The sequence below is a fragment of the Mesoplodon densirostris genome, chromosome 7 (genome assembly GCF_025265405.1).
Source record: "Mesoplodon densirostris isolate mMesDen1 chromosome 7, mMesDen1 primary haplotype, whole genome shotgun sequence".
NCBI classification, from domain to species: domain Eukaryota; kingdom Metazoa; phylum Chordata; class Mammalia; order Artiodactyla; family Ziphiidae; genus Mesoplodon; species Mesoplodon densirostris.
In genome coordinates, this window is record NC_082667.1 from 66,165,428 (window position 1) to 66,191,858 (window position 26,431).

The 26,431-nt window shown below is 39.1% G+C and overlaps 2 protein-coding genes and 1 non-coding gene across 6 annotated transcripts in view; 1 reads left to right on the plus strand and 2 right to left on the minus strand.

Annotated features, from left to right (window-relative positions):
• AMPD3 (adenosine monophosphate deaminase 3) overlaps positions 1–4,793 on the plus strand; it is a 41,191-nt gene extending 36,398 nt beyond the window's left edge. The window contains exons 12-15 of the mRNA XM_060103467.1: positions 11–131; positions 1,277–1,450; positions 3,062–3,172; positions 4,237–4,793. Of these exons, the coding sequence (XP_059959450.1) occupies positions 11–131; positions 1,277–1,450; positions 3,062–3,172; positions 4,237–4,413 (583 nt within the window). The 3' untranslated portion in view covers positions 4,414–4,793. The remainder of the gene's footprint in view (positions 1–10; positions 132–1,276; positions 1,451–3,061; positions 3,173–4,236) is intronic.
• Positions 2,296–26,431, minus strand: part of RNF141 (ring finger protein 141) — a 56,075-nt gene continuing 31,939 nt past the window's right edge. For 2 of the 4 annotated variants that reach the window (XM_060103468.1, XM_060103469.1), the window contains exons 4-6: positions 23,033–23,214; positions 17,799–17,906; positions 9,711–13,082 (exon numbers count right to left, since the gene is read on the minus strand). In XM_060103468.1, the coding sequence (XP_059959451.1) occupies positions 12,932–13,082; positions 17,799–17,906; positions 23,033–23,214 (441 nt within the window). In that variant the 3' untranslated portion in view covers positions 9,711–12,931. Of the gene's footprint in view, positions 3,998–9,710; positions 13,083–17,798; positions 17,907–23,032; positions 23,215–26,431 lie in introns of those variants that run through there. The other 2 variants (XR_009532961.1, XR_009532960.1) reach the window with 2 other exon arrangements.
• TRNAG-CCC (transfer RNA glycine (anticodon CCC)) lies at positions 23,725–23,797 on the minus strand. Its single transcript has one exon. It is a non-coding gene; the product is annotated as a tRNA-Gly (tRNA).

The following is a 26,431-nucleotide window of genomic DNA, read 5'->3' on the forward strand; positions in this document are numbered from 1 at the left end:
ATGTCTGCAGGGAACGGGGCCTGAGCACGTTCCTGTTCCGGCCTCACTGCGGGGAGTCTGGCTCCATCACTCACTTGGTATCTGCTTTCCTGACTGCCGACAACATTTCCCACGGGCTGCTCCTCAAGAAGGTAACCGGGCCCCTGACAGATGGCTGCCCTGCAGTGACAGTCCCGCCCGGGGCTGCCCTGGGGAGGAGTGGGACCACCTGGGCTCCTGCCTGCGCCCTGGGAGGCTCTGGCCAGTGAGGCAGGAAGGCCAGGCCTTTTTCTGGGCTGGGCCGTCTGTAGTCTCTTGGCTTCACATTTAATTGTGAAAAAATATAGCCAAACACATCACAATTTAGATTTTCAAAAAAAATGGAGACATGGAAAAAAGTCCTTATTGCTATTACTTTAATAGAAACAGCACTATTAGCTTTTTAGTATTTCCAATTCCCATCTTTTTCCAGAGCATATTTCTAATATGCTTATTATCGTAAAGAACACAGATTTTTGGTTCCTTCTTAGTCCCTTAACTTATCATCACAAGCGTTTTTCTGCGCTGCTCATTCTAAAGGCTGCTGAAAGGACGGCCGCCACTGGGTTGGGCTGTGACTGATTCAGCCAGGCTCCAGCTGTTGCACAGAATCCACCCAACTTTTTGCTCATGTAAATCATGCTACCATGAACTCTATGCATTGTCTTCTCCGTATTTTGACTCACTTCCATAGGAAGGATATTTGTTCAAACTCCTCTCCTTCCCTGGTCCTGGGGAGGGCGAACCGTGTTGCACGCTTCTGTGTGGGGTGGGTGCTACATCAGAGAACCACTCTAGCCCGGTCAGGTCTGCCCCTTCCCACCTCCGAGGAGCTGCAGTGTTTACAGTCTCAACCTGAATGTTTGTGGTCAGAGCGCAAAGCAACAAAAGTGGGGCATCTCCAAGACTGACCTATTGGGGTCAGCTCCTGGGGAAGGGCAGCTGAGGACGTAGGCTGGGGTCAGCCCGGGGCCTTGCAGGTGCCCTTCCCTTCCTGCCCTGAGCTGTGCCTCTAGTCTGGAGCCAGGAGGGAGCGCTTAGTGGGCAGGAGAGCAGTCCCAGGGAGGGATGGGCCCTGATGCAGCAGTGAGGTAAATGTGGAGGGTGGGCCTGGGGGTCCTGGCGTTGTGGAGCTCGGGGTGACTGGGGGGCTCCTGCAGACACTGCCCGGACCCCTGGTTTCCCCTGGTGAATGCTTCCCCCATCCCTCCCTCCCCTCGCTGGCTCTTGTTTCCTGAGTTTGGTGGTTCTTTTGCAGAGTCCGGTGTTGCAGTATCTCTACTACCTTGCTCAGATCCCCATTGCCATGTCTCCTCTTAGCAACAACAGTCTGTTCCTTGAATATTCCAAAAACCCTCTGAGGGAATTCCTGCATAAGGGACTGCATGTTTCTCTCTCCACCGATGACCCCATGCAGTTCCACTACACGAAGGTGAGGACTTTAGGGGGAAGACAAGGACTGTAGGTCCTCCCACTGCCAGCACCTGAGCACACGGCTCCGCTCTGCCTTCGGGGTGGTACTGGTGGCCCACTGACGACAAGAGGTTACCTTCTGGTGAGGGAAGCGCTCCTTCCAGGAGCCCTCGGGGTTCTTGAATCTTTGAGGATTTTTCTTTGCCTTTCATTTTCCGTCTTTGATATTCACTAGCTCTGTGATGTGGCTAGAGCTACTTACTTGACCTCTCTGTATTTTATCCTTCTTCATGTGTAAAATAGGGATAAAATTGTCCCTATGTCCACCTCTACCTTATTGTAAGGATTCATTAAGATAGTGAATCAGTGTCTGATGTAGTGTCTGCGTACAGCATGTATTAAAGATGTTTAGGTACCATTTTTATTACCACTATTATTACTAGCACACTGTGGATCTCTGGGAAACTGAAGAGGAAGGGAAAGGCGATGCCATGCATAGGGACCAGTCACTTAGTGTACGAGCACGTTTGGGTGGTACTGATAAGACCAGCCACGGATTAGTAAAAATAGAGGTGCCTGGGTCTTCTAGGACAGGCTCCAAGCTCCAAGCTTCTGGTCTCAGGACCCCTTTATATTCTGAAGAACTGAGGCCCTCAGAGAGCTGTGGTTGACATGCCTTGTATCTAGTGATACTTAACTGTGTGAAATTGAAAAATGTTAACTCATGTAAAATAACGCTAATAAATCATTAAATGTTAACAAACTTAGCAATTTTTATGAGAATAACCATATTTCTGCAAACTACAATAACAAAATACTGAGAATGGCGAGAATGGCATTTTGAAAATCTCTTTAATGTCTAGTTTAATAGAGGACAGCTGGATTCTCATCTCTGCTCTGCAATCTGCTGTGATAAATTACTTTTATCAAAGTGTATGAAGAAAATCTTGCCTCACAAAATGCATAGTTGGAAAAGGGAGGACCTTCCAGAGGCCTTGGGGACTCTCAGGAATGCTGGGACCATGTTTTCAGAACCACTGCTCTACAATACAGAGGCAATGGTGTGGCAAAGAGGTGATGGAAGGGCTTGTGATAAATGTCAGACATTTCACATCCCAGAGGACAAAGCGTAAGCACAGCTCAAACCCAAATGCTTCTGGGCTAACACTATCTCACTACTGATCCTTGATCACTTCTCGTTCCTATTTAACGTTCCATCTCTGTTCTTTACCCAGATTAACTTTTATTTTGGATGATCTTAAGAAAATGTGTTAAATACAAAGCAAGACTATAGAGTGGCTACTAAAAGTGTGCACGACAGGGAGACAGGCACAGGAGAGAAGGCTGGCATCCCCAGTCATGGGCGCAGGGCTTGGAACATGTGTTGGTCAACAGATAAATCTGTAGGTGTTCTTTGATATATCTGTCTTTGGCAACCTGAGCTTTCACACAAAAAAGATCTCCGGAATTTGTAATTGAAGGGCGGGGGATGTTGTTTGATTATTCAGGAGCCAGTCCTTAAAGAAAAATGAAATCTGCAATGTCAGTCTGATGTTTCTAGCTTGGGAAATATATGAAGCATTGAAATGGATAGTCTCCCATCTAACACATTTACTTTGGGGGAATCTAGGAAGCACTTATGGAAGAATATGCAATTGCGGCTCAAGTGTGGAAGCTGAGCACGTGTGACCTGTGTGAGATCGCCAGGAACAGCGTGCTGCAGAGCGGCCTCTCGCATCAGGTACGCCATGTGATGGCACCACCCCGTCCCTCCTGTCCTTTCAACACACGTGTACATCGAATGCCTGCTGTGTGCCAGGCACTTTCTTGGCCCTGGGACTGGGGATGAACAGAACAAGCAGGGTCTCTGTCATACTGAAAACTCATATTCTAGGGGAGAACGCTGTGGAGACTCCTGAATTTTCATGGATGCTCTGTCACCTTTTTCAGACCTCTGCTCAAATGTCACCTCCTCAGAGAGGCCTTCCCTGATCACCCATTCTACAATAGCCACACACTTGCCCTCATTCTCCATCATAACATTTATTATTATATGACATTGCCATATGTAGTCATGTGTTTTTCTGTCTTGCCTTCTAGAATGTAAGTTCAGCATTATATCCCTGGGGCCTAGAATAGACCCTGGCACATAGTGGGCACTCAATACTTCTTGAATAGATGAATAGTACCTAGATTGAATAGAAAACTCTAGGGATGGGACCCAGACATCAGTAATTAAAAAAAATTTTTTATAGCTCCCTAGGTGATTCTGACATGGAGCCAGGGTTGAGAACCACTGCTCCAGATGGTGTCTTAGGTCCCTGGGTACCTCCGCTGGGTGGTGTCACTGGTACAGGGAGAGGGCTGCATCTTGCTGCTCTTGTTGGATGCTGATGCAGACAAGAGTTAAGGCTCAAGATTCATTTTGTGGGGACTTGATTCCTTGGACTGGCTGTCCCCAGACACACCTGTGTGCTCTTGTCAGCTCCCGGGAGAGCCTTGCTAGAGTCTTCACGCCTTCACCTTGCCTTCTTCATTGCCAGCAGCTCTTGTAGTTCTTGCCTTTCTGATCAAGGAAAGCACAGTTAGAAATGAAGGGAATGAATGTGGTTGTTAGGGTGACAACCTGGAGGAGAGGGAGGCCAGGAGGGATTCTGTAAGAGCTCTGTGGGGAAAGATGTCTTGATGGAGGACCTGCTTTGGAGGACTAGCCGGATTTGGCGTGGTTAATGTCAGAGCCGCCATGTGGATATAGAAAGTGATTCGAAGGTATATTGTTTCATTCGTGTATCTCTTGGTCCACAGGAAAAGCAAAAATTTCTGGGACAAAATTATTATAAAGAGGGACCTGAAGGAAATGATATTCGAAAGACAAATGTTGCTCAGATCCGGATGGCGTTCCGATATGAGACCTTATGCAATGAGCTCAGCTTCCTGTCTGACGCCATGAAATCAGAAGAGATCACAGCCCTGACCAAGTAGTCGAGTACTGGACATGCATTTTAACATTCTGGTTTAATTTCAAATCTGCTGTGATGAACAGTGTTCAAGATACCAAACTATCCTCCACAGAGAGGATGCCTGTGAAGAACTTTCAAACTAGTGATTTTTGGTTGCACTGTTCACTTTAAGGTCTAACATGCCCACTTCTGTTAATATTTTGAGTAATAGATGGTGAATCCTCCTTGGGGATCTGGGAGCTGGACACTTGTCTGTACTCATTCCTAATTTTCCAAATGTTTCTCTTGAAAGTGCTAATGCTTGCATTGTTGGGGCCAGGATCTTACGTGGTCCAGTGCCCACTGACATATGAGGGCTGTGTGGTTTTCTGCCATGGTCCTCTTTATAGGCCCTGCAGACTAGTTGGTATTTGTTCATTTCAGCCTCTGATGGGCTGGCTGCCTTAAAATCTGTTTCAAAGCTCCCTTTCATAAAGGAGCTACTTCGAAAGAATTAGAAAACTTCCTTTGTTGCGTTTTTTTTTTTTAATGAGTTTTTAAAACTTTTCTTTAGCCTTCCTCCCTTTCTATTTAGGAAACCAAATATTCACATCACAACCATCACTCCTACTTTGGGTCTTGGTTTCCTCATCTGAAAGGTGAGAGTTTGCACTAGATGAGTGGTTTTCAGGTGGTGTTCTGTGAGTTCCCCTCCTGGACCACTTCAAGGCAGGGGTGGGCAGGGGGCAGTGAGGTTCTGGGGTGCTGCTTTTACTTCTTCAAGGTGACTCTGCTTTCATCAGTTTTACGTTGGGGCTTCTGTGTATTTACATTTGAACTAAGGACTTTGAAAAGCACAGGACTAGATGACCTCTATTCCTTTTGGCTTTAATATTCTATGATTGTAGCCCAATTATCATTTTACTTATGAAGAGTTAGGGCTACAGAAGTAAAGTTTGCTTAAGGTCACACAGGTCTAATAAGTAATAGGACTAGAACTAGGTTTCTCTAATCCTAATCCAGTTCTTTCCCCACTATTCCATCAGACCTCACAAATTTAGATTTTTTTTGTCACTGTAACCTGGTGCATTTTTTTCCCCCAAGGTGAAATCTCACCTTTACCTAATATGCACACTTCTTCAGAAGATATAAGTGGTCCCTGGGGCCAGGTAGAAAGCATTTTTAAAGACTAGTCTGAATTTAAGCTTTACCAATGTATTCTTCATCTGTGTTACTAGTGCCTGGTACATAGTAGGTGCTCAATAAATGTATATTAAATAAATGAATGAATTTCCTCTTTTGGCAACTTTTTAAGGATGTGTGCTTCTGGTACTCACCAAGCTGCTCAAGGACCTTCCTGTCTATCTCTGTGGGCAAATGCAGACTACAGGAAGCCCTTCTGAATTATTACAGAGTTAGAAGAACGCTATTTTTGCCTGTGAAAATGCTTACCTGACTTTAGATTGTCTTGTCCTGTTACTTTGTAATGCTTATCACCTCTACTGGTCAACTTAGTACAGAACAATAAATGTAGTCTTTTTACTAGGCAGACGTGCTATCTTACAGCTAATCATGAAATTGAATGAAAACCAAGTATTTGTGTTAGGCATTCACTGTTTTTTGAAAAGCCATTTGTATACTTTTGCCCTAACATAGCAAGTATTGTACAGTTTTTCATTGTCATTTTATCTGTATCAAGTCTTTGTTTTTATTATTAAAGTCTGTTAGGACTGTGGCTAACAGACTAGTAGTTTTAAACTATTTAAGGCATATCTTTAAGTTTTTAAGAAAGATGGGCATCATGAAAAGCTATTAATAATGACTACTAATTTATCTTTTTACTAAGGTTCAGATATGGATGACATTCACTAGGAAAACTCAGAAATTTTGAACTGAAGTTTGCAAAGTAAGCTTTACAAAGCAAAACCCAGAAGGTAAAACTTTGCTTTTTTTCTCTAACGTTTGCTGTAACAGTTCATGACCAAAGCCTCACACGGTCATTTCCTTTTCCTTGGATATAACTTCAGTCTGTTCAGCCAACGCCTGTTGGATTTTACCTGTCCTGCAAGCTTTTCAGATACCTTTTTCTATAGCATTGTGCACTGTTATTACATCATTGTACCTAATTGGCCTTTTTGGGTGGATCTCTACTTTCTTTTGTGATCCCAGTTGGACTCAAAACCAATTGTATACTAGCCCACATTTCTAAAAGAATGGTTTTTGAGGCATGTTATCCCTTGCTTACTCTAAAAGGCTCAAGTTCACATTATATGTTACTTCAAACTGCATTGTTGAAATGATCAATATCATTGTTCTTTGCCTCATAAAAACCAATCAAGCTCCTGGGTTGGTATTTACTAAGGCCTGTCCTGGGCCTTTACTTTCTCTTACCTTGGATAAAGCTGAGTTGAAAGCACATCCCTATGGTTTGCTCTTTACTTGTTTGAGTGCTGTGTTGGTGAAACAATATTGACCTTTCTCTGGGTTTGCAGATACAACTGAAGGTGGTATGTTGGTAATATACCTAGGTATTCTCTACCTGAACTACGACTGTTATAAAGAACAAGTATAGAGGGGGCGGAGTCAAGATGGTGGCAGGGGAGGACGCAGAGTTCACGTCTCCCCACAACTAGGGTGCCTGCCGGACACTGGTGGGGGACCTCGATGCCTAAGGAGACGGGAAGAACCCCCAAGCAACCGGGTAGGATAAGGGGGCAGTGACGGGGGAGGAGAAGTGGAGGCTGGACAGGACCAATGCACCTGAGGGGTAGTTGGGAGAGGGGAGGGGTTTCCACTCCTGGAGGGACACTCTGGGCTTGGAGGATCAAGGGGGAGCACGCCTAGTGTCTCCCCTGACCAACTGGGACCCAGGAAGCCTGCTGGGCTCCCAGGCCAGGTCCCCCACCCTCCAAGGCCCCCTCCGGGCTGCATGGGTCCTAGGGGCATAGGAGGGAGGCGGGGACATGAGGAGAGGTGGGCAGGAGGGGCCCTCTGGGACGGGAGGGGCCCTCTGGGACGGGAGGATCAGGGGAGGTGTGGCAGGCGTTTCTCCCTCACCCACTTGGGGCCTGAGAAACCTGCTGGGCTCCTGGGCCTGGTACTCCATTCTCCAAGGCCCCCTCCAGCCTCGTGGGCCCTGGGGCATAGGAGGGAAGGAGGGGGAGAAGAAGAGAGGCCAATGGGGAGGGGCCCTGTGGGATCAGAGGATTGGGGGGATGTGCCTAGTGTTTCTCCCACCCACTCAGGCCCAGTGAGCCTGCTGGGGTCCTGGACCTGTTCCTCCGCCCCAGGGCTGAGGCCCCTCCTGCTGCATTGAGCCTAAGCCCCCCTCCATTCCCCCACCCCCAGGGCCTTTTCCTGCCCTGTGGGTCCTAAGCATAGGCCCTGCCTACCACTTAAACACCATCCCTGCCTAAGCCCCGCTGCCCCATAACCAAGGCCTTTCAAGCTTTTTTTTTCCTCCTCTTTTTTACTATCATGGTTTTGTTTTACCATCCGGGTGTTGTTTCATCTATATTTTATTTTTTTTATTCTTTCTAACATGTCTATCAGTTTTCTAATCTAATTTTATTTTTTACACTTCATTATTGTTCTCCTTTTTTTTTTGCTGCCCCATGCAGCTTGTGGGATCTTGGTTCACAAGCCAGGGGCTGGGCCAGAGCTCCTGTGGTGGGAGCTCCAAGTCCAAACCACTGGACTGACAGAGAATATTCCCAGACCCCAGGGAATATTCATCAGAGTGAGGTCCTCATTTCAGCACCAAGACCCAGCTCTACCCAACAGCCTACAAACTCCAGTGCTGGAAGCCTCAGATGAAACAACCAGCAAAACGGGAACACAATCCCAGCCATCCAAAAAAAAAAAATAAAGAAAATGAGACGACAAAAAAATATGTTACAGATGAAGGAGCAAGGTAAAAACCTACAAGACCAAATAAATTAAGAGGAAATAGGCAATCTACCTGAAAAAGAATTCAGCGATATGATAATAAAGATGATCCAGAATCTCAGAAACAGAATGGAGGCATGGATTGAGAAAATATAAGAAATGTTTAACAAAGATCTAGAAGAACTAAAGAACAAACGGAGATGAACAACAAAATAACTGAAATGAAAAATAGACTAGAGGGAATCAATAACAGAATAACTGAGGGAGAAGAATGAATAAGTGAGCTGGAAGACAGAATGGTGGAAATAACTGCCAAGGAGCAGAACAAAGAAAAAATGAAAAGAATTGAAGACAATCTCAGAGACTTCTGGGACAACACTAAATGCACAAACATTTGAAGTATAGGGGTCCCAGAAGAAGAAGAGAAAAAGAAAGGGTCTCAGAAAATATTTGAAGAGATTATAGTGGAAAACTTCCCTAACATGGGAAAGGAAATAGTCGGGTACCCAAGTCCAGGAAGCACAGAGAGTCTCATACAGAATAAACCCTAGGAGAAACAAACACACCAAGACACATATTAATCAAACTAACAAAATATAATTCATGAAAAAATATTAAGAGCAGTAAGGGAAAAACAAAAAATAACATACAAAGGAATCCCCATAAGGTTATCAGCTGATTTTTCAGCAGAAACTCTGCAGGCCAGAAGGGAGTGGAAGGATATACTTAAAGTAATGAAAGAGAAACACCTACAACCAAGACTAATCTACCCAGTAAGGATCTGATTCAGATTAGATGGAGAAATCAAAAGCTTTTTCAGACAAGCAAAAGCTAAGAGAATTCAGCACCACCAAACCAGCTTTACAACAAATGCTAAAGGAACTTCTCCTGGCGGGAAACACAAGAGAAGAAAAAGACCCACAAAAACAAACCCAAAACAATTAAAATGGTAATAGGAATATACATCTTGATAATAACCTTGAATGCAAATGGATTAAATGCCCCAACCAAAAGACACAGACTGGCTGAATGGATACAAAAACAAGACCCATATATATATATGCTGTCTACAAGAGACCCCTTTCAGACCTAGGGATACATACAGACTGAAAGTGAAGGGATGGAAAAAGATATTCCATGCAAATGGAAATCAAAGCTGGAGTAGTAATACTCGTATCAGATAAAATAGACTTTAAAATAAAGACTGTTACAAGAGATAAGGACACTACATAATGATCAAGGGATCAATTCAAGAAAAAAATATAACAATTATAAATATTTATGCACCCAACACAGGAGTACCTCAATACATAAGGCAAATGCTAAAACAACCATAAAAGGGGAAATCGACAGTAACACAATAACAGTAGGGGACTTTTAACACCCCACTTACACCAATGGACAGATCATCCAAACAAATAAACACAAGCTTTAAATGACACAATAGACCAGATAGATTTAATTGATATTTATAGGACATTCCACCTGCAAGTGGCAGAATACACTTTCTTAAGTGCACATGGAACATTCTCCAGGGTAGATCACACCTTGGGCCACAAATCAAGCCTCGGAAAATTTAAGAAAATTGAAATCGTATCCAGCATCTTTTCTGACCAAAATGCGATGAGATTGGAAGGAAATCAATTACAGGAAAAAAAAAAACTGTAAAAAACACAAATATATGGATGCTAAACAGTGCACTACTACATAACCAAGAGATCACTGAAGAAATCAAAGAAGAAATTAAAAAATACATAGAAACAAATGACAATGAAAACACTATGACCCAAAACCTATGGGATGCAGCAAAAGCAGTTCTAAGAGGGAAGTTTGAAATGAGTTTTAAAACACAGCACAAAAACATTACAATCCCCTAGAGCACAATACAAAATAGTCCTCTAAGGAATATAAACACAGTATATAAGAATGTGAAACTACATGATAAGAAAAAAAAAATCTCTTCAATTAGCTAAAATTTACTTGCTAAAGATTATTTATTGCACAATATGTCAGTTTGCCCTAAGAATAAAACAGATACTATTATTTTCAACTTCTAACTTCAGTACATAGTCAAATCCACTTTCTCAAACTAAAGTTCTACAGTATTATGAGTAAACCCTTTGTTATTGGGTTAAGATAGGGAAACTTTATAACTTATAAAACAAATTTCTTAAGAGTTCATGAAACCACTTCATAAATCCTAGAAGGCACACATATTTCCTATCATAGTAAGTGCGTTTAAGTACTTCATATTTAAAAAAGACAAGCTGTACAGAATACAAAAAGTATACATTTCATCCATTAAACAAATTTATAACTTCTACGGTTAGCTATTACAGTAGAACCTACCTACCTAACATTCACATCTAAAGAATTATCACCCAGTTTAATGGAGTGAGCAAAAAACTGTGCTCCTTTATTTGATAAGGCTAGTAAAAACATTTAATTTCACAGTAGATCAGTTAGTGTCTTGGAGCTCATATTGGAAAATAAAAGGTTTGGGCAATATCAAGTCACTGGGCTCACTGTTAAATAATTCCTTGAAAGGTGAAGGATTCTGGGGGATAAAATCATTGGCTATACCTCGAAAGATCCAAAAATCAGTAAAGCCACTTTGTTCATTTTCAGAAACATTCTTAAATTGGGCAAGCTGAATGAGACTCAGAAAATCTAATCCATAAAGACAATTTAAAATCTTAGAGCTGGAAAACACCTCAGAGGATTCTCTGTCTCAAGGTTTTCAAAATAGGTCCCATGGAGTGCTAAGAATCCATGGAGGAGATTCAGAGTTCTGGATTTTGACTTGAATTATTTGTTTTGAAAAAAAATTTTAAAAACAAGTCCCATCATACAACTGTATTACTCATCAAATTCCAATATACTGGTAATCACCAGTGCATTAATACATGTTTTCATTGGTTGACTTCATAAATATTTAGTTATTATGGTATATAAAGTTTATATAAGGAAATTTATAATGATAAAATGACATTTAGTGGGGTAGGGTGTGTGTGTGTTCATGCATGTGCAGCACGTGTGTGTAAGGGTTCTGAGTAAGATTTTTACTTGAAAAAAAAAAGTTCTATTGCTGAAATAAAGTGTGAAAACCACAGATAAAGTCTGTTTCTAAAGTAAGAACCTACAAACCAGAGGAAGGGGCTTTCTCTAGGTCACATAGCCATCAAGTGCACTGCCAGGTTGATAGGCTACAGTCCCCAGTACTCTACTTGCATAAGCATCCATAGCAAGTGTTTAGCTATTTGGTACTGAGCTGCCCCCAGCATGAATGTCAACCAATTAGTTATCAGTATTTTGGGGGTAAAATCAAGCTACCTTTTGCCAGACATTTTTCCTAAAAATGAATTACTTAATTTGCATGCCTATTAAAGTCCCTAGTATCCAAAAATTCTGTCAATAAGCAGCAACTTAAATTGTATACTTTGGTACTTTAGAAAATAGTAACATTTGCAATTTACCAATAATAAATCAGAAAAGTTACATGGAATGTTAAAATACTTTTTAAAGACATCAGGCCCTAGTTTATTATATGCTGAAATGTTAGTGTTTGCATAAAATAAAAATTTTACTTTATAAGCAAAATTTTAAAAAAATTGTTCAAATGCCACTGAACATAATTATACTCTTTCAGGGTATTTCAAATAAAATGCAGTGAAACAGTAAGAAAGTCAATCTCCTAACTTTCAGAGGTGTTTTATGTACATATGGTTAAAAGGCTACACCCCATTTTCTTCTCTCTTAATCTAAGAAATTTGAAGACTTTGGGACCTCAGAAAGATGCTTTCAAATTAAGAAAATAAAAGCACCATAAACCAATATTGAATGATTTATCATAATTTGGACATAAAATTTAGGGTTTGTGATGAAGAAAAATTTCCATCTGAAACGGTAAGATGCATACGTATTATCAAAAGCTATTTAGAACAGTTTCCCAGCTGTGGGAAAGCATTTCCAGAATAGCCAAGAAGATTCTCCAGCAGAAATCCATTTACAAGGCAAAGTCCTGCCCAAGTTTATAGTCCTAATCCAAATTATACAGCATGGGGGAGGGGGGAGAAGACTTTTAAGTGAAAAACATGTAGTTCCAAAACACTTAAAGCTATGAAATAATTGTGGATTATTTCAAGTAAAAACTATAAAAGGAGCAATAGCTAACCACAAGGGGGCATACATACTCCTTAGATTCCAGCAGTAAGACTAATTTAAGTAGTAACATGCACTTTGATGTATTCTACATTTTCAGTCATTTAAGATTTTCTCTCAGATGGCTACAGCTTTTTAACATTCAAGGTTTATTTTAAACCTAACTAAATAGATTCCAGAATACTCTTGCCCTGAAAAATAATAGTATTTCTGAAGCCCCTGGAAATGTTGCTGTTACCTCAGCAAAGGATTCAAGAGCAATTAGTCCTAATATATATTAGAACAGATAAACAATAGGAAAATATGGTCTAAAACAGTAGCAAGTTTTAGTTTATCATAAATGGAAGACATGGAAAGTTTATCAAAGGAAATGGACAAATTGTCAGAATAGCGAAAATAAGAGGGTGGGGAAAATTGACTTCTCTGTGTCTGTCCTACAACATACCTGCATTCTTCCGCCATGACCAAAGTGTTTGTAGCCCACATTAGCAACAGAACACTTCACCCCAAGGTCATGGCCTATGGGGCTGGCCTGCCTCATCAGCCATGTTAAGAATATAGTTAGCCATATCATCTTCAGTGGGTGCATCTGACACCACCCAAGATTCATTTGCTCCAGTCATCTGTAGGCGGCAAATCGGGCAATTCCTGTGTCGATCACTCCTATTAGAGAAGTCAAATAAAGAACAGTTTCTTTTATTTTTCTGTTTAAAAAATGGATCTGAAACAATACATGTACATGTTGTTTTTTTAAAGTAAACAGCATAAAAGTATATAGTGAAAAATATATCTCTTCCTCCTATCCCAGTCTTTAATTATTATCCCCAGAGGCAACCACTGTTACCAGTTTCTTATACATTCTTTTAGAGATAGACCAGGCATGACCAAGCTTGTGTGTATCTATACATCACTGCTCTTTTTACAAGTATCAGCACATGTTAGAGCTGTCTATTCAAAATAAACATACACTGTTTGGATAGGCCATACTTCATTTAACTTGTCTCCCATAGAAGGACATTTAGGTTTTTTCCTATCTTTTGCTGCTATAAACAATGGAATGGAAGCATTCAAGGTTTAAAATAATAAATGAACTTTACATGCAGAGTAATTTTGGGGGGAGAAAAGAGCTTATATATAATCACTTAAATAAGATTATGTTTTCCAAAGGGATTTTTTTGTCTTGTCAAACATTATTTTGGAAATTTCAAAAATAACATATTTGAGCCAGAAACATGTCACAGAGGGAAAATATTTTTCTCTTCGTCTCTCAGTGAAGTCTGAGACCAAAGTCATTAAATTATATCAATTGCTCCTTGGCTTTTGTGCAAAAATTTAGAAATCTGTTCCAAAAACTCAATGTGAAAGTAGAGCTGGCATATATAATTCAGATTCATTTCTGGTTCCTCAGAGATGTTTTTCAAGATAATTGTGTGCTTTTCTGTGCACAGAAGTCACAATTTTAAAACAGTCAATTTCTGTTTCTGGCCAATAGGGAACAGATTTATCTTCCCACTTGAAACAACTAAAACACTGGACAAAATACATGAAATAATGGTTTTCAACACTAAGCATAAGATGACAAAAGATTATAACCCTGGAGAGACAGGAAGCAAAAGAAGGTGAGCCCTATAATTGCCCAGCTTACTGTCCTTGAGAGTTTCCAGGCTACAGAGCAAGCAGGGGAGACTGAGATGGAGCCCGGTAGACTCCCTGAGTTGACAAGTCAGAGCTGAGGACCTCGGGAAGCCAAAGCAGCTAGCGTTCACAGGGTGGAGTACTGCAAAGGAGAAAGCTACACAAAGGGAGAATCCCAGAGTCTACTGAAGGTCCCCGTAGATATATTCAGTAGAGTAATGATCAGTGTGTGCATGTGAGGAAACTACTTGAGGCTGAGGAATCACCCAAAAGGATTTGAGGGAACAGTAACCAAAGCTCACACAGGGCCTGGGACATTGCCTGTTCCCACCAGCCAGAGTGGAAAACCTCATAATTCATAGAGCATTGGGGTAGAGTACTCTGAAGTCTTGCCTCATTAGTGGGGCATAATTAGCTTCTAAACTAAACATCATTCTGGTCCTGCCTAACAAACCATAAAAGCAAGACTCAAAAGGATCAAACTGTTTCCAAGTAACTATATTCCAGAACAAAGCTCAAGAATATTTATACGTATACAAAAAAATCCAGTACCCCAAAAGGTAAAAAAATCACAATGTCTGGCACCCAGTTAAGAACTACCAGTCATACAAAGAAGTATAAAAATACAACCCAAAATGAAGAGGAAAATCCATCAAAAGTAATCCAGAACTCACACAGATATTAGAATTAGCAGCAAGAAAATGAAAGGTTATGATAACTATATTCCATATATTAAAAAAGTAGAGGAAAGACAAACATATTAAGCAGAGATTGGAAGATATTAATAACTTAAACTTCTGGATGAAAACTAAGATATCTGAAGAAAAAAATACACTGGGTGGGATTAATGGCAAGTTAGACATTGCAGGAAAAAAAGATTAATGAATTTGAAAAGACATAGCAATATTAACTATCCAAAATGAAATACAGAGAAAATGACTCAAAAAAGAAGGAAAATAGCATCAGTGAACCGTGGGACAACCTAAAGTGGTCTAATACATGAGTAACTGGAGTCTCAGAAGGAGAGGGGACAAAAGAAAACAAAAAAATATCTCAGAAAATACTGGCTGAAAAATTTCCAAAACTGATGATACTATACACCTACAAATCCAAGGAGCTCAATGAACCCTAAGTGCAAGGAACATGAAGAAAACTAACGCACATCAATCAAATTGCTCAAAATCAGTGATAAAGGGAAAAAACCTTAAAAGCAGCCAGAGAAAAAAAGGCACATTGCCTACAGAGGAAAAATGATGAGGATGAGAGCAGATTTCCCACAGGAAATGATGTAAGCAAGAAGCGGCGGGGGGGGAGCAACATCATTAAAGTACTGAGAGAAAAAATATTTTCAGTCTAGAATTCTATATCCAGAAAAAATATCTTTCAAAAGTGTTTTTCACACACTTGATAAAATTCTATGGAATCTACAATAAAGCTATCAGAGCTAATAAATAAATCAGTAAGGTTGCAGGATAGATACACAAAATCTGTTTATTGCTAGTACATAGAAATATAATAATCAGAAACTGAAATTTAAAAATACCATTTAAAGTAGCATAAAAATTATAAAATACTTAGGGATCAATCTGTCAAGGATACGCAACACTGGAAACTACAGATATTGATGACAGAAATTAAAGAAGACCTAAATAAATGAAGAAATATACTGTGATGTGGGTTGGAAGACTCAGTATTGTTAAGAAGTTAACACTCTCAAAATTATTTAATGCAATCCCAATCAAAATTCTTATAGCTTTTTTGTAGAAATTGACAAGTTGATTATAAAGTTCACATTGAAATGCAGATCTAGAAAAGCCAAAACAACTTTGAAAAAGAACAGAGTTCGAGGATTAACACTCCCTGATTTTAAGACTTACAAAGCTACACTAACCTATGTAGTGTGGTATTGGTGTGAAATAGACAATAGGTCAATGGAACAGAATAGAGTCCAGAAATAGACTCACCTGTGCTTTAACAACTGATTTTAACAAAGGTGAAGAGGCAATTTAGTGAAGAAAAGATAGTCTTTTTAACAAATTGTGCTGGAGCAACTGGAAAGCTATGTAAGCGTAAAATAAAAATTTTTTGATCCACACGTCACAGCATATACAAAAATTAACTCAAAATAGATCATAGACCAAAATGTAAAACCTAAAAACTATATATCTTTTGGAAGAAAAAATGGAAGAAAACCTTTGTGACCTTGGGTTACACAAAGATTTCTTAGATATGACAGTAAAAAATCATTATCCATTAATCACAAACTGAGAAATTGGACTTCATCAAAATTAAAAATGTCTACTCTTTGAAAGACATTCTTAAGAGAATGAAAAGATAAATCACAGAGTGGGAGAAAATATTTGCAAATCATATATCTGCTAAAGGACATGTATCCATAATACATAAAGAACACTCAAAACTTAATACAAAACAACCCAATAAAGAAATGGGCAAAAGATCTGAATGAATACTTTACCAAAGATGAAATACAGATGGCAAATTAGCATAAGAAAAGGTGCGCAGCATCATCAGTCAGGAGGGAAAGGCAAATTAAAACCACAGTGAGATACCACTACACATCTATTAGAATGGCTACAATTAAAAGGACTGCCAAATACCAAGTACTGGCAAGGTTGTGTGGCAAGTGGAGCTCTCATACACTGCTGGTGGGAGTGTAAAATGGCACAGCCACTTCGGAAAACAGTGGGCAGTTTCTTAAAAAGTTAAACATATACCTACCATATGATCTAGCCATTCCACTTCTAGTTATTTATCCAAGAAAAAACAAAATGTATGTCCATAAAAGCAGTTGTCCACAAATGTACATTTAAAGTATATATAAAGGCAGCTTTATTTGTAATAGCCAAAAATTGAAAACAACCTGATGTCCATCAACAGGTGAATGGGTAATAAATAAGCTGTGGTATATCCATACAATGAATACTACTCAGTAATAAAAAGGAAGGAGCTACTGATACATACTACAACATAAGTAAATCTTGAAATAATTATAATGAAAGAAAAAAGCCAGACAAAAAAAGAGTACATACTGTATGATTCCATTTATAAAAATTATAGAAAATCCAAATTATTTTATAGTGATTGAAAGCATATTAGTGGTTGTCTGGGGACTAGAAGAAGGGGTGGGGGGAAGGAGACCTTACAGTGGGCATGAGGTAACTTTTGGGAGTGACAGATTTGTTCATTACCTAGATTGTGATGATGATTTTTATGGGCATATACATATATCAAAATATATCAAATTGTACTTTAAATATATGTAGTTATAATTGACATATTGTATGTCAATTATAAATTCTCCTGAACGCTTGATTCTTATTTTGTAAAATAATGAGCTTGACCAGCTGTTCTCTAAAGTTCTCTCCAGGTCCAATATTCAATATTCAAGGATTCATATTATTCTTTCTAATCATACATGGAGGAAAAAAGTAGAAATGAGGAGGAAAATAGAAGAAAAGGGGGAATGTTTGATTCTAGACTCTAGACAGGCACAAATCTCCTTACAGCAAAAGTAAATTGTCAAAACTAAGATACATCCCCACATTTTATAAACTTTAGGTATAAAAATATTTTAACCAGTAGGAGGCATGTCATAAAATCCAAAGTACTAAAGAACAAAATCTCTTACACTTAACTATAATATTTTTGCATTTTTTGAAGTTTATTCATATACACTCTCCCTCTTGATCTTGGCCTAACCCATGAAGGCAGCAGATTACTTACCACTTGTCAATGCACTTCTGACAAAAGCTGTGAGCACAAGGCAGGATGAGGTCAGCTCGACCATCCATACAGATACAACACTCCTCCTCGTCAGTCAGCTGCTTTACCCTGCAATGTGAAAACTGAGCTGGAGCAATGATATTCTCTGTTGTCACTGTGCAGTAAACTTTGTTTCCCTTGCCTTAAAAAGCATTATCAAGCATCCATGTGCCCTCAACATAAAGCACAATATGACTCATGCAATATCAGAGTAAATTAACTTATCTTTTAGGGATAGCAAATATATTAGGGATGAAGTACTAGAGGGGCAAATTCCATAAAGAAACAACTGGATAAAAGATAAATCCTGAGATGGTTAAAAGGAAAATATGGACCAAAACTGGAAAATAACTTAGCCCATTTTAATCATATTGAATTTTTATAAATGAATTCAACCAATATATGATTTATTCACCATGCAGGATACAAAGCTTTCTAAAATAGGGATCCTGCCATCAGGGTCTTGTTATGCTACTGCTGATAATGGGCATATAAGTGAAAGAATAGCTTAGTCTTAAGGATCAGGTGCTTGCTGTATGAAATACAAAAGAGTTAGAAAGCAAAGTTATTTGTCCTCAAAGAGCTCTTTCATCTTGGGAAGAAAAGAGATATTGAACCTTCTACTCCAGCCACAATTCAGAATGCCCCTGAATGAGCCAAGGACCTTTGTATGTGGTGTTTTCCTTTCCTGGCATACCCTTGTGAGTTTGGTAAACTCCAACCTCAGTTACTCAGCTCAAGATACCATCTTCTCTATGCTCTCAAAACCAACATTTTCCTCAGTTAAAGGACTTAAATACTATATTTTATTTTATTTTTTAAATTTTTAAATTTTTTTGCGGTATGCGGGCCTCTCACTGTTGTGGCCTCTCCCGTTGCGGAGTACAGGTTCCGGAGGCGCAGGCCCAGCGGCCATCACGGGCCCAGCTGCTCCATGGCATGTGGGATTTTCCCGGACCGGGGCACAAATCCGTGTCGCCTGCATCGGCAGGCAGACTCTCAACCACTGCGCCACCAGGGAAGCCCAAATACTGTATTTTAATTGGCTATTTATTGGTTGGTCTGTTGGTTGGTCTATCCATAAACTGTAAGTTCTTTGAATACAATGAGTTTGTCTGAGGTTCTCAATACATGTTTCTTGAAGTGATTTTAATTTGCTTTTAATCTTTGTGCTATTCTGTAATTTTTAGGTTTACTTCATCAAGTATGTACTACTTTTATAATTATACAAAAATTAAATGTTTCAAAGTATAGCCACTGGACTATAAGCTTCTTGAGGGTAGGAACTATCTCTAACATGTTTTTATTCCCTGCTGTGCTTTACCACTGTATATAAGACATTATATAGTATTTTAAAATCTGTCAATTTGTATATAGAAGATAAGCAAATGTCAAATGTGCATTACATGTAGTAAGTGCTAAGTAAAGAAGGAAGAAATCAGATATTTCAAACTTGTCAGAAAGATGAGGTAGAAAAAATGATAGGATTTTGACAGACGGAGGACATTCTATGTGAATAAACAAAGCTATAGAGGTAGGAAAAAAAAACCCAAAACTCTGTATATGTGTGTAACAAGGAGGCTAACATCATGCTCTGGGGAGAAAAATAAGAGAAAAGATTGCTTAAGTATAGCAGAGATAATCTGATCCTTGTATGTCAAAATAATAAGTTTAAACTTGTTCTGACAGAGTTTAATCAAGGGGAAAGTGAACCCCCATTGGAAATAATGCTGTAGGAGATTAATTGGGAGAGCAGTATGAAGGACAGTCTAGAGGGAGGAACACCAATCAGATCCTTATTTCAGCAATTCACCTGGGAGATAATCAGGGCCTGGTCTAAGCGGCATTACAAAAGACAAATCATCAGGATGTGGTAATAGATTAAATGCTATGCTTTAGCAACGCATAAAAGAGGGCAGCCCCTGAATTGAAATGGGGAAACTGAATGAAACCCTAGATGGATGTGGATCTAATGTATTTGAATTTTTCTATCTCTATTCATTTAAATGTTTAAATGCCTTTTAGGTGCCACGTATTGTGCCAGATCCAGAAGAACTAGGGTCTCTGCTCTTGAAGAGTTTACAATTTATGTCTAAGGATATGGACTTGGGTGTCAGTAGCAGAGAATATAATTGAATCCATAAAGAGTGACAGAGTCCTGAAGGTTAGAGTTTAAAACTGAGGAGTAGAGGGTTACAAAGAACAGCATTCTGGATGGAGGTAAAAGAAAGAACAGGAGACACAGAAGCAGCCAGTGGAAGCTGTACTATGTTCACTTTTCTTGCTACCTTCCTAGCAATACAGTGACCAGAAGAAGGAAGGAGGAAGAGTCTTGCTCTGTTTGTCCTTATTAGACCACTTGTAAAGTGGAGAATTCAGTTCTCTGCCCCCTACCCTGAAAGACAAATTGACAAATAAAAGATCATCCAGGAAAGCCTCTGGGATATAGAAGAGACTTATACAAACAAAGGCCGAAGGAACTGGGGAGGCTTATCCTGGAGAACAGAGACTCAGTGAGAATCTGATTTCTGTTTTCAAGTATTTGAAGGGCTGAAAGAGAGAACAGACTTGTTTGGTGGATTTCCAGAGGGCACTGTCACTGAAATAAGTAGAATACAGTAATAATTTAAGAATAATGATAGTTAACTTTTACAGACTTTTTTTTTATGGGCCAGGCACTGTTCCAAGCATTTTATTTATTCAATTTATTTATTTTTGGCTGCGTTCGGTCTTCGTTGCTGTGTGCAGGCTTTCTCTAGTTGCGGCGAGCGGGGGCTACTCTTAGTTGTGGTGCGCGGGCTTCTCATTGCGGTGGCTTCTCTTATTGTGGAGCATGGGCTCTAGGCACGCAGGCTTCAGTTGTGGCTCATGGGCTCTAGAGCGCAGGCTCAGTAGTTGTGGCGTACGGGCTTAGTTGCTCCGTGGCACATGGGATCTTCCTGGACCAGGGCTCCAACTGGTGTCCCCTGCATTGGCAGGTGGATTCTTAACCAATGCACCACCAGGGAAGCCCCCAAGCATTTTACATATATCAACTCAACTCTTCCAAGAGTCCTATGAAGTAGATCTTATCATTGTCATCCTCTTTTAAAAGATGAGGAAACTGAGGAAAGAGAGTTTAGTAACTTGTCCAGAGTGACACAGTAAGGAGTAGAGCCAGGATTTGAACACAGGCAATTTGGTTCTAGAATCTGTGCTGTGCTGCCCCAAGAGAGCCAGATTTTGGCTCTGAGGAAAATAATGCAAAAGGAAAAATTACATAGTGATTAAAGCTATTTGTGAATCAAAAGGCTTGCCTGTCTGAGGCAGTGAGGCCCTTACAGCTGCAGGTGTTCATGTACAAGCTGGACTACCACTTGGCTAAATGTGGTTGAGTCTCACTATGCAAAGTGCTATCCATGGATAAGCAGTAGTGACAACACCTGGGAACCTGACAGAATCTCAAGCTCCTTCTCAAAACCAGTGAATATTAAAGTTTAAGAAGCACTCTAGTATAGGATCTTCCTGCACCAGAGAGTACTAATGCAGAGATTGCGAGCATGGCTGTATTGCCAGACAGGCCAGAATGTGAATCTCAGCTAGGCCAATTTCTAGCCGTGTCATTTATTTGTCTAAACCTGTTTCTACATCTGTAATGAACCAATAATTGTATTCCTATGGGGTTGTTGTGATTTAATGAGTTTATACGTGTAAAGAACTCATCACAATGCCTAATACCCTACAAGTACTTAATAAATATAAACCACTAATAGAAATAGGCACCAGATGTAAGGCTGAACCAAATAAATACCTCTTAAGATCCCTCTCAACTTGAAAAGTCTATTTTTCTATGAACTAAGTATATCAGGGTATAACAAAAAAACCCAAAAAACATACAAAGGCAAGAAGCATCCCTAACCTACCAATCAGGCATTGAGTTTCCCAGCCGCAAGGGCACATGAAAAGGAATAACACTCTTACCTCCTTCATTACAATGACTGCAATAAGAAAAAAGTATTACTTTCAATTAATTTGCTACCATCGAGCTTAGTAAGTACTATTTACTAGTAAATACTATTGTCAACTTTCAAAATACTCAAAAAAAAGTCACCATTCTGAAGAGGGAGAGGAAAAAAAGCAGAAAATCAGACGCCTGTCTTTGAAAGATTAACTTTACAAAATACAGAAAAGATAAGCCAAAATCCTGCCTATAATACTCTAAAACTCATTTGGCATTTCATCAGCAACACTTGTACAGCCCAAACGTAGAAAACCAAACAATCCTATTAAAGATAAACAGGAAATGATAAGTTAAAATACAATCTTACTACAACAGAGTATTTGGAAACCAGGTGGTTAAGAATGGATAGGAAAATGCAACTGTAAATGGAGCAATAAAAAAGAAGTTCTTGTTAACCATATTCTTAACTTCAAGTTAAAAGACACTGTCGATTCAGATTTGTGCTGTCTACCCTGTATGACAATAAGACAGGATGTCAACATGTCTGGACCCACATAAGCCTTTTTCCAATGATGCATTTATAAAGTTAAATTATGGTCATGGTTGTCAAATGGCAACAGGTGGGAGCTTTCACATGCCAAAAGTATTATAGAGAAGGAAAAGAAAGTTTAGATAGAACAATAATATATTAGGCCTGAGTAAACAAGCACCATCACAGAAAATGCTGTCTGACTTCATTTCCTTCTGGTAACTCAGTACATGCAATATGTGCACCAACTACTTGTTCATTCCTGAATGGACTGCCAAGTCCTGGAGACGGTATTTACAATGTTAATGCTCCAGTTAGTCAGATATCTTTAAGAAAAACTGGAATGGTTTTGCCAGATTCTTGGACCTAATTCCCTGAAGAGCTTTGGTTGTCTAAGAACCTAAATGCCTATTATAAGAGGGGTATTAACTAACTATATCCTTTGTCATTAAATGCAAGCAAGTAGAGCGCAGAGTGGATTCATGGAAACTAGATTGACAGAAACATTACCTGGTGTGAGCCACCTTAGTTTTTCTTTAATTTGGCACTCTAACAATGTCCTGAAACACAGAATAATCCAAAAGCAGATCTGGGATATAGTATCAACTGAGACAAAAAGTAATGTGATTTAAGATGTCACGGAGAACACCAGCAAAAACATTAATGCGATTTCAGTACTTTGCATGTTGGAAAATAAGAGAAACATGTTATTTGTGAAATGTATACCTTCCCATCCAAAGACTAGCCTGACAAGATGTTACAGATGATGAGTTTTCATCAGGGTCTTCAGAGGTGGAGCTCTGTGCCAATACTCCTGCTGCTTGACTTGTGATGTCTTTATAAAGCTGAATAAACTGGTACAAATTCATGATCCGTGATGCTTCCACAATGCCACTGCTTTTGTTAATCTAAAAATACAAAGAAAATGAAAAAATTTTTTGATAATTTTTCTGATCGATTTTTCCCAAAAAAGGGGAACAAATATTTAGTCAAACATCCTAGGAAAACAGAAGTTTTCAAAGTTTGCAAATTACCTAACAAGAGAGCAAAAGTCTGAGCAAATGAATAATATCATGTCCCCTACATTTGTGGGGTTCAAAATATACAATATTATCTCATGTGATACTCAAAATAACCTGTAGGGTTGATTAGCCATCATCCTGTTTAGTTGTTGAGGTCAGGCAACTTTCCCAGAATTAAGAAATTAATTTTAGAGATCAGTATTGACAATCCTTTTCATTTTAATTTATTTAAAAAATTTCTTTTTTTAAAAAATTAAGGTTCAGTTTTTAAAAATATTTATTTATTTATTCATTTATCATTTATTTTGGCTGTGCTGGGTCTTAGTTGCGGTATGCAGGATCTTCGTTGTGGCACGTGGGTTCTTTAGTTGCAGCACGCACGCATGTGGGATCTAGTTCCCTGACCAGGGATCGAACCCGGGCCCTCTGCATTGGGAGTGCAGAGTCTTACCCACTGGACCACCAGGGAAGCCCCTACAGAATTTTTTAATTAAAGATTTATTTGAATCCAACAACCACATGCCATTCTACTATAACTGAAACAACAGATTTCCTTCTTCAATATCTTAAGTTCTATTATATAACAAACTTACAATCTGGAGACATGAGAAAGTGAAGTACAAGAGTTAGGTTATGTTAAAAAGACATGATTATAGCAACAGTTCAATATTTTGAATAAAATAATAATATTTGTAACTAGCATTTATTAATTATTACTTGAGAAGGCAGTAAGAGAAAAAACAGAATCAAGTATGAATCAGATTCCATACTGTGAAAATGGTAGAACCATCTCTAATAATCAGAAAATTCATTAAATTTGGGGAAGGTAAGGTCTCTATAGAGATGCAAATATGTAAGATTCTTTGTAATAAAAGACTATACATGGGGTAGAGAACAAATAAATAGCATTAAAGGTGATAGGAATTTATACAGGCTTACAAAATAAGACTTTCAGGGTTGAGGAAACTGGGCCAGTCTTCCTTTGGAACTGCACAGTTTAGAAATTAGGGAATAATTCATATAAACTTAGTATTTAATAGCAAAGCTCATCAAACTGCATTTTTTTAAAATTGAAGTATAGTTGATGTACAATATAAGTTACAGGTATACAATATAGTGATTCACAATTTTTAAAGGTTATACTCCATTTATAGTTATTATATTAGCTATATTCTGTGCTATACAATATATTCTTGTAGCTTATTTTATACCTCATAGTTTGTACCTCTTAATCCCCTCCCCTTATATTGCCCCTACCTACCCACCCCTGCCACTGGTAACCACTAGTTTGTTCTCTATATCTGTGAGTCTTCTTTTTTGTTATATTCGCTACAAACTCTAATTATTATAATCATACGATTCACACAACAAATATTTATCGAGTACCCATTATGTGGGTGTTACACGTACTATGGACACTGCTCTAGGCACTGGTGACATAGTGTGTAAAAACCAGACAAAAATCCCTGTCTTCATGGAGGTTACACTCTAGGTAGGAGAGACAGACAAATAAAATACAGATTAGATAAGATGGAAATAAGTGCTATGGAGAATATTAAACAGAGGAGAGAAAATGCTGAAAGGCTACAGGGAAGGCCTTACAGAGTAGGTGACATTTAGGAACTAAAGAGGTGCACGAATCAGTCATATGGATATCTGGGGGAAAGAGCATTCCAGGATGACAGTCAAGTGCAAAGGCAGAAGTGAACCTAGCAAGGAGCCAAGGGTGGCTGGAACAGAATGAGAGAGAGAGGAGTGGTTGAAGATAGGGTTAGAGAGTGAGGTGGGGACAGAATGTATAGAACTTTGCTGTTCATAGTAATGACTTTGGTTTTTACTCCAAGGGCATGGCAAGTCACTGGAGGGTTTTGAGCCAAGGAGTAATAAGATCTAATTTCATTTCAGATTATAAGTGGAATAGACTGACTATTGTGCTGAGACTAGACATAATGGGGACAAGGGCAGAAGCAGGGAGACGAGTTAGAAGGCTATTGGAATAATCCCAGTGAGAGATGATAGTTGCTAGGAATAAGGTGATAGTAGTGACAATGGTAAGAGTTGGTCACATTCTGAATATATTTTGAAGAGAAACCTGACAGGATTCACTCATATACTGACTGTGGGGTGGGTATAAGAGAAAAAGAAAGAAAGTCAAGGATGACTCCGAGGTGTTGGTCTAAGTAAAAAGACGGATGAAAATAATATAATTCATGAAGCTTCTTAACAGCCACCTTAGTCCATAATTTTAATTAACCCATTAATTTTTCTAATATTATTCCCACAAAATATTCCATTTAAACATTATTTAGATTATTTTTTATAATATTTGAGTATAACTGTCACAGCAGATAGCAGATACTCAGGATTAAGGTCTTACTGTAAGTTGGCTTTTAGTTGCTTAAGATTAAGAAATATAAAATTTCAGTCTACCATCAGCTTTTTATACTGGACTTTAACTCTTTTTTTCTAACATTAACAATGACTTCTCATAGAGTCTTTCAAAAAGAAATTAAGAAATGCAAATAAGGGCCTCCCTGGTGGCGCAGTGGTTGAGAGTCCGCCTGCCGATGCAGGGGATACGGGTTCGTGCCCCGGTCTGGGAGGATCCCATATGCCGCGGAGCGGCTGGGCCCGTGAGCCATGGCTGCTGGGCCTGCGCATCCGGAGCCTGTGCTCCGCAACGGGAGAGGCCACAACAGTGAGAGGCCCGCATACCGCAAAAAGAAAAAAAAAAAAAAAAAAGAAATGCAAATAAAACATTTCTTTAGATCTAAAATCAAGAAAAATTATACAAATGAAAGGTCTGATTGCCTATGTTTTTAATACTTTTGTTTTTGTAACTTAGAATCTTATTTTAAGGATGATGTTTAATCACCATAAAGATATAATGGTTAGAGATACTGAGGCAAAAGAAAATTCTTTTGACTAATAGTAAAATCAAACATTAATGCTGTGTTTGCCAAAGAAGAGCAACAGAAAACTAAGGGATCAGAAATCTGCTACATTCATATTCCTACAGTTTTCTTCAATTTCTACTGGGCCCTTCGATGTGAGCTGAGTAATTTATAAAACAAAGATGGAGAATGTAGTTTAGCTACTATAC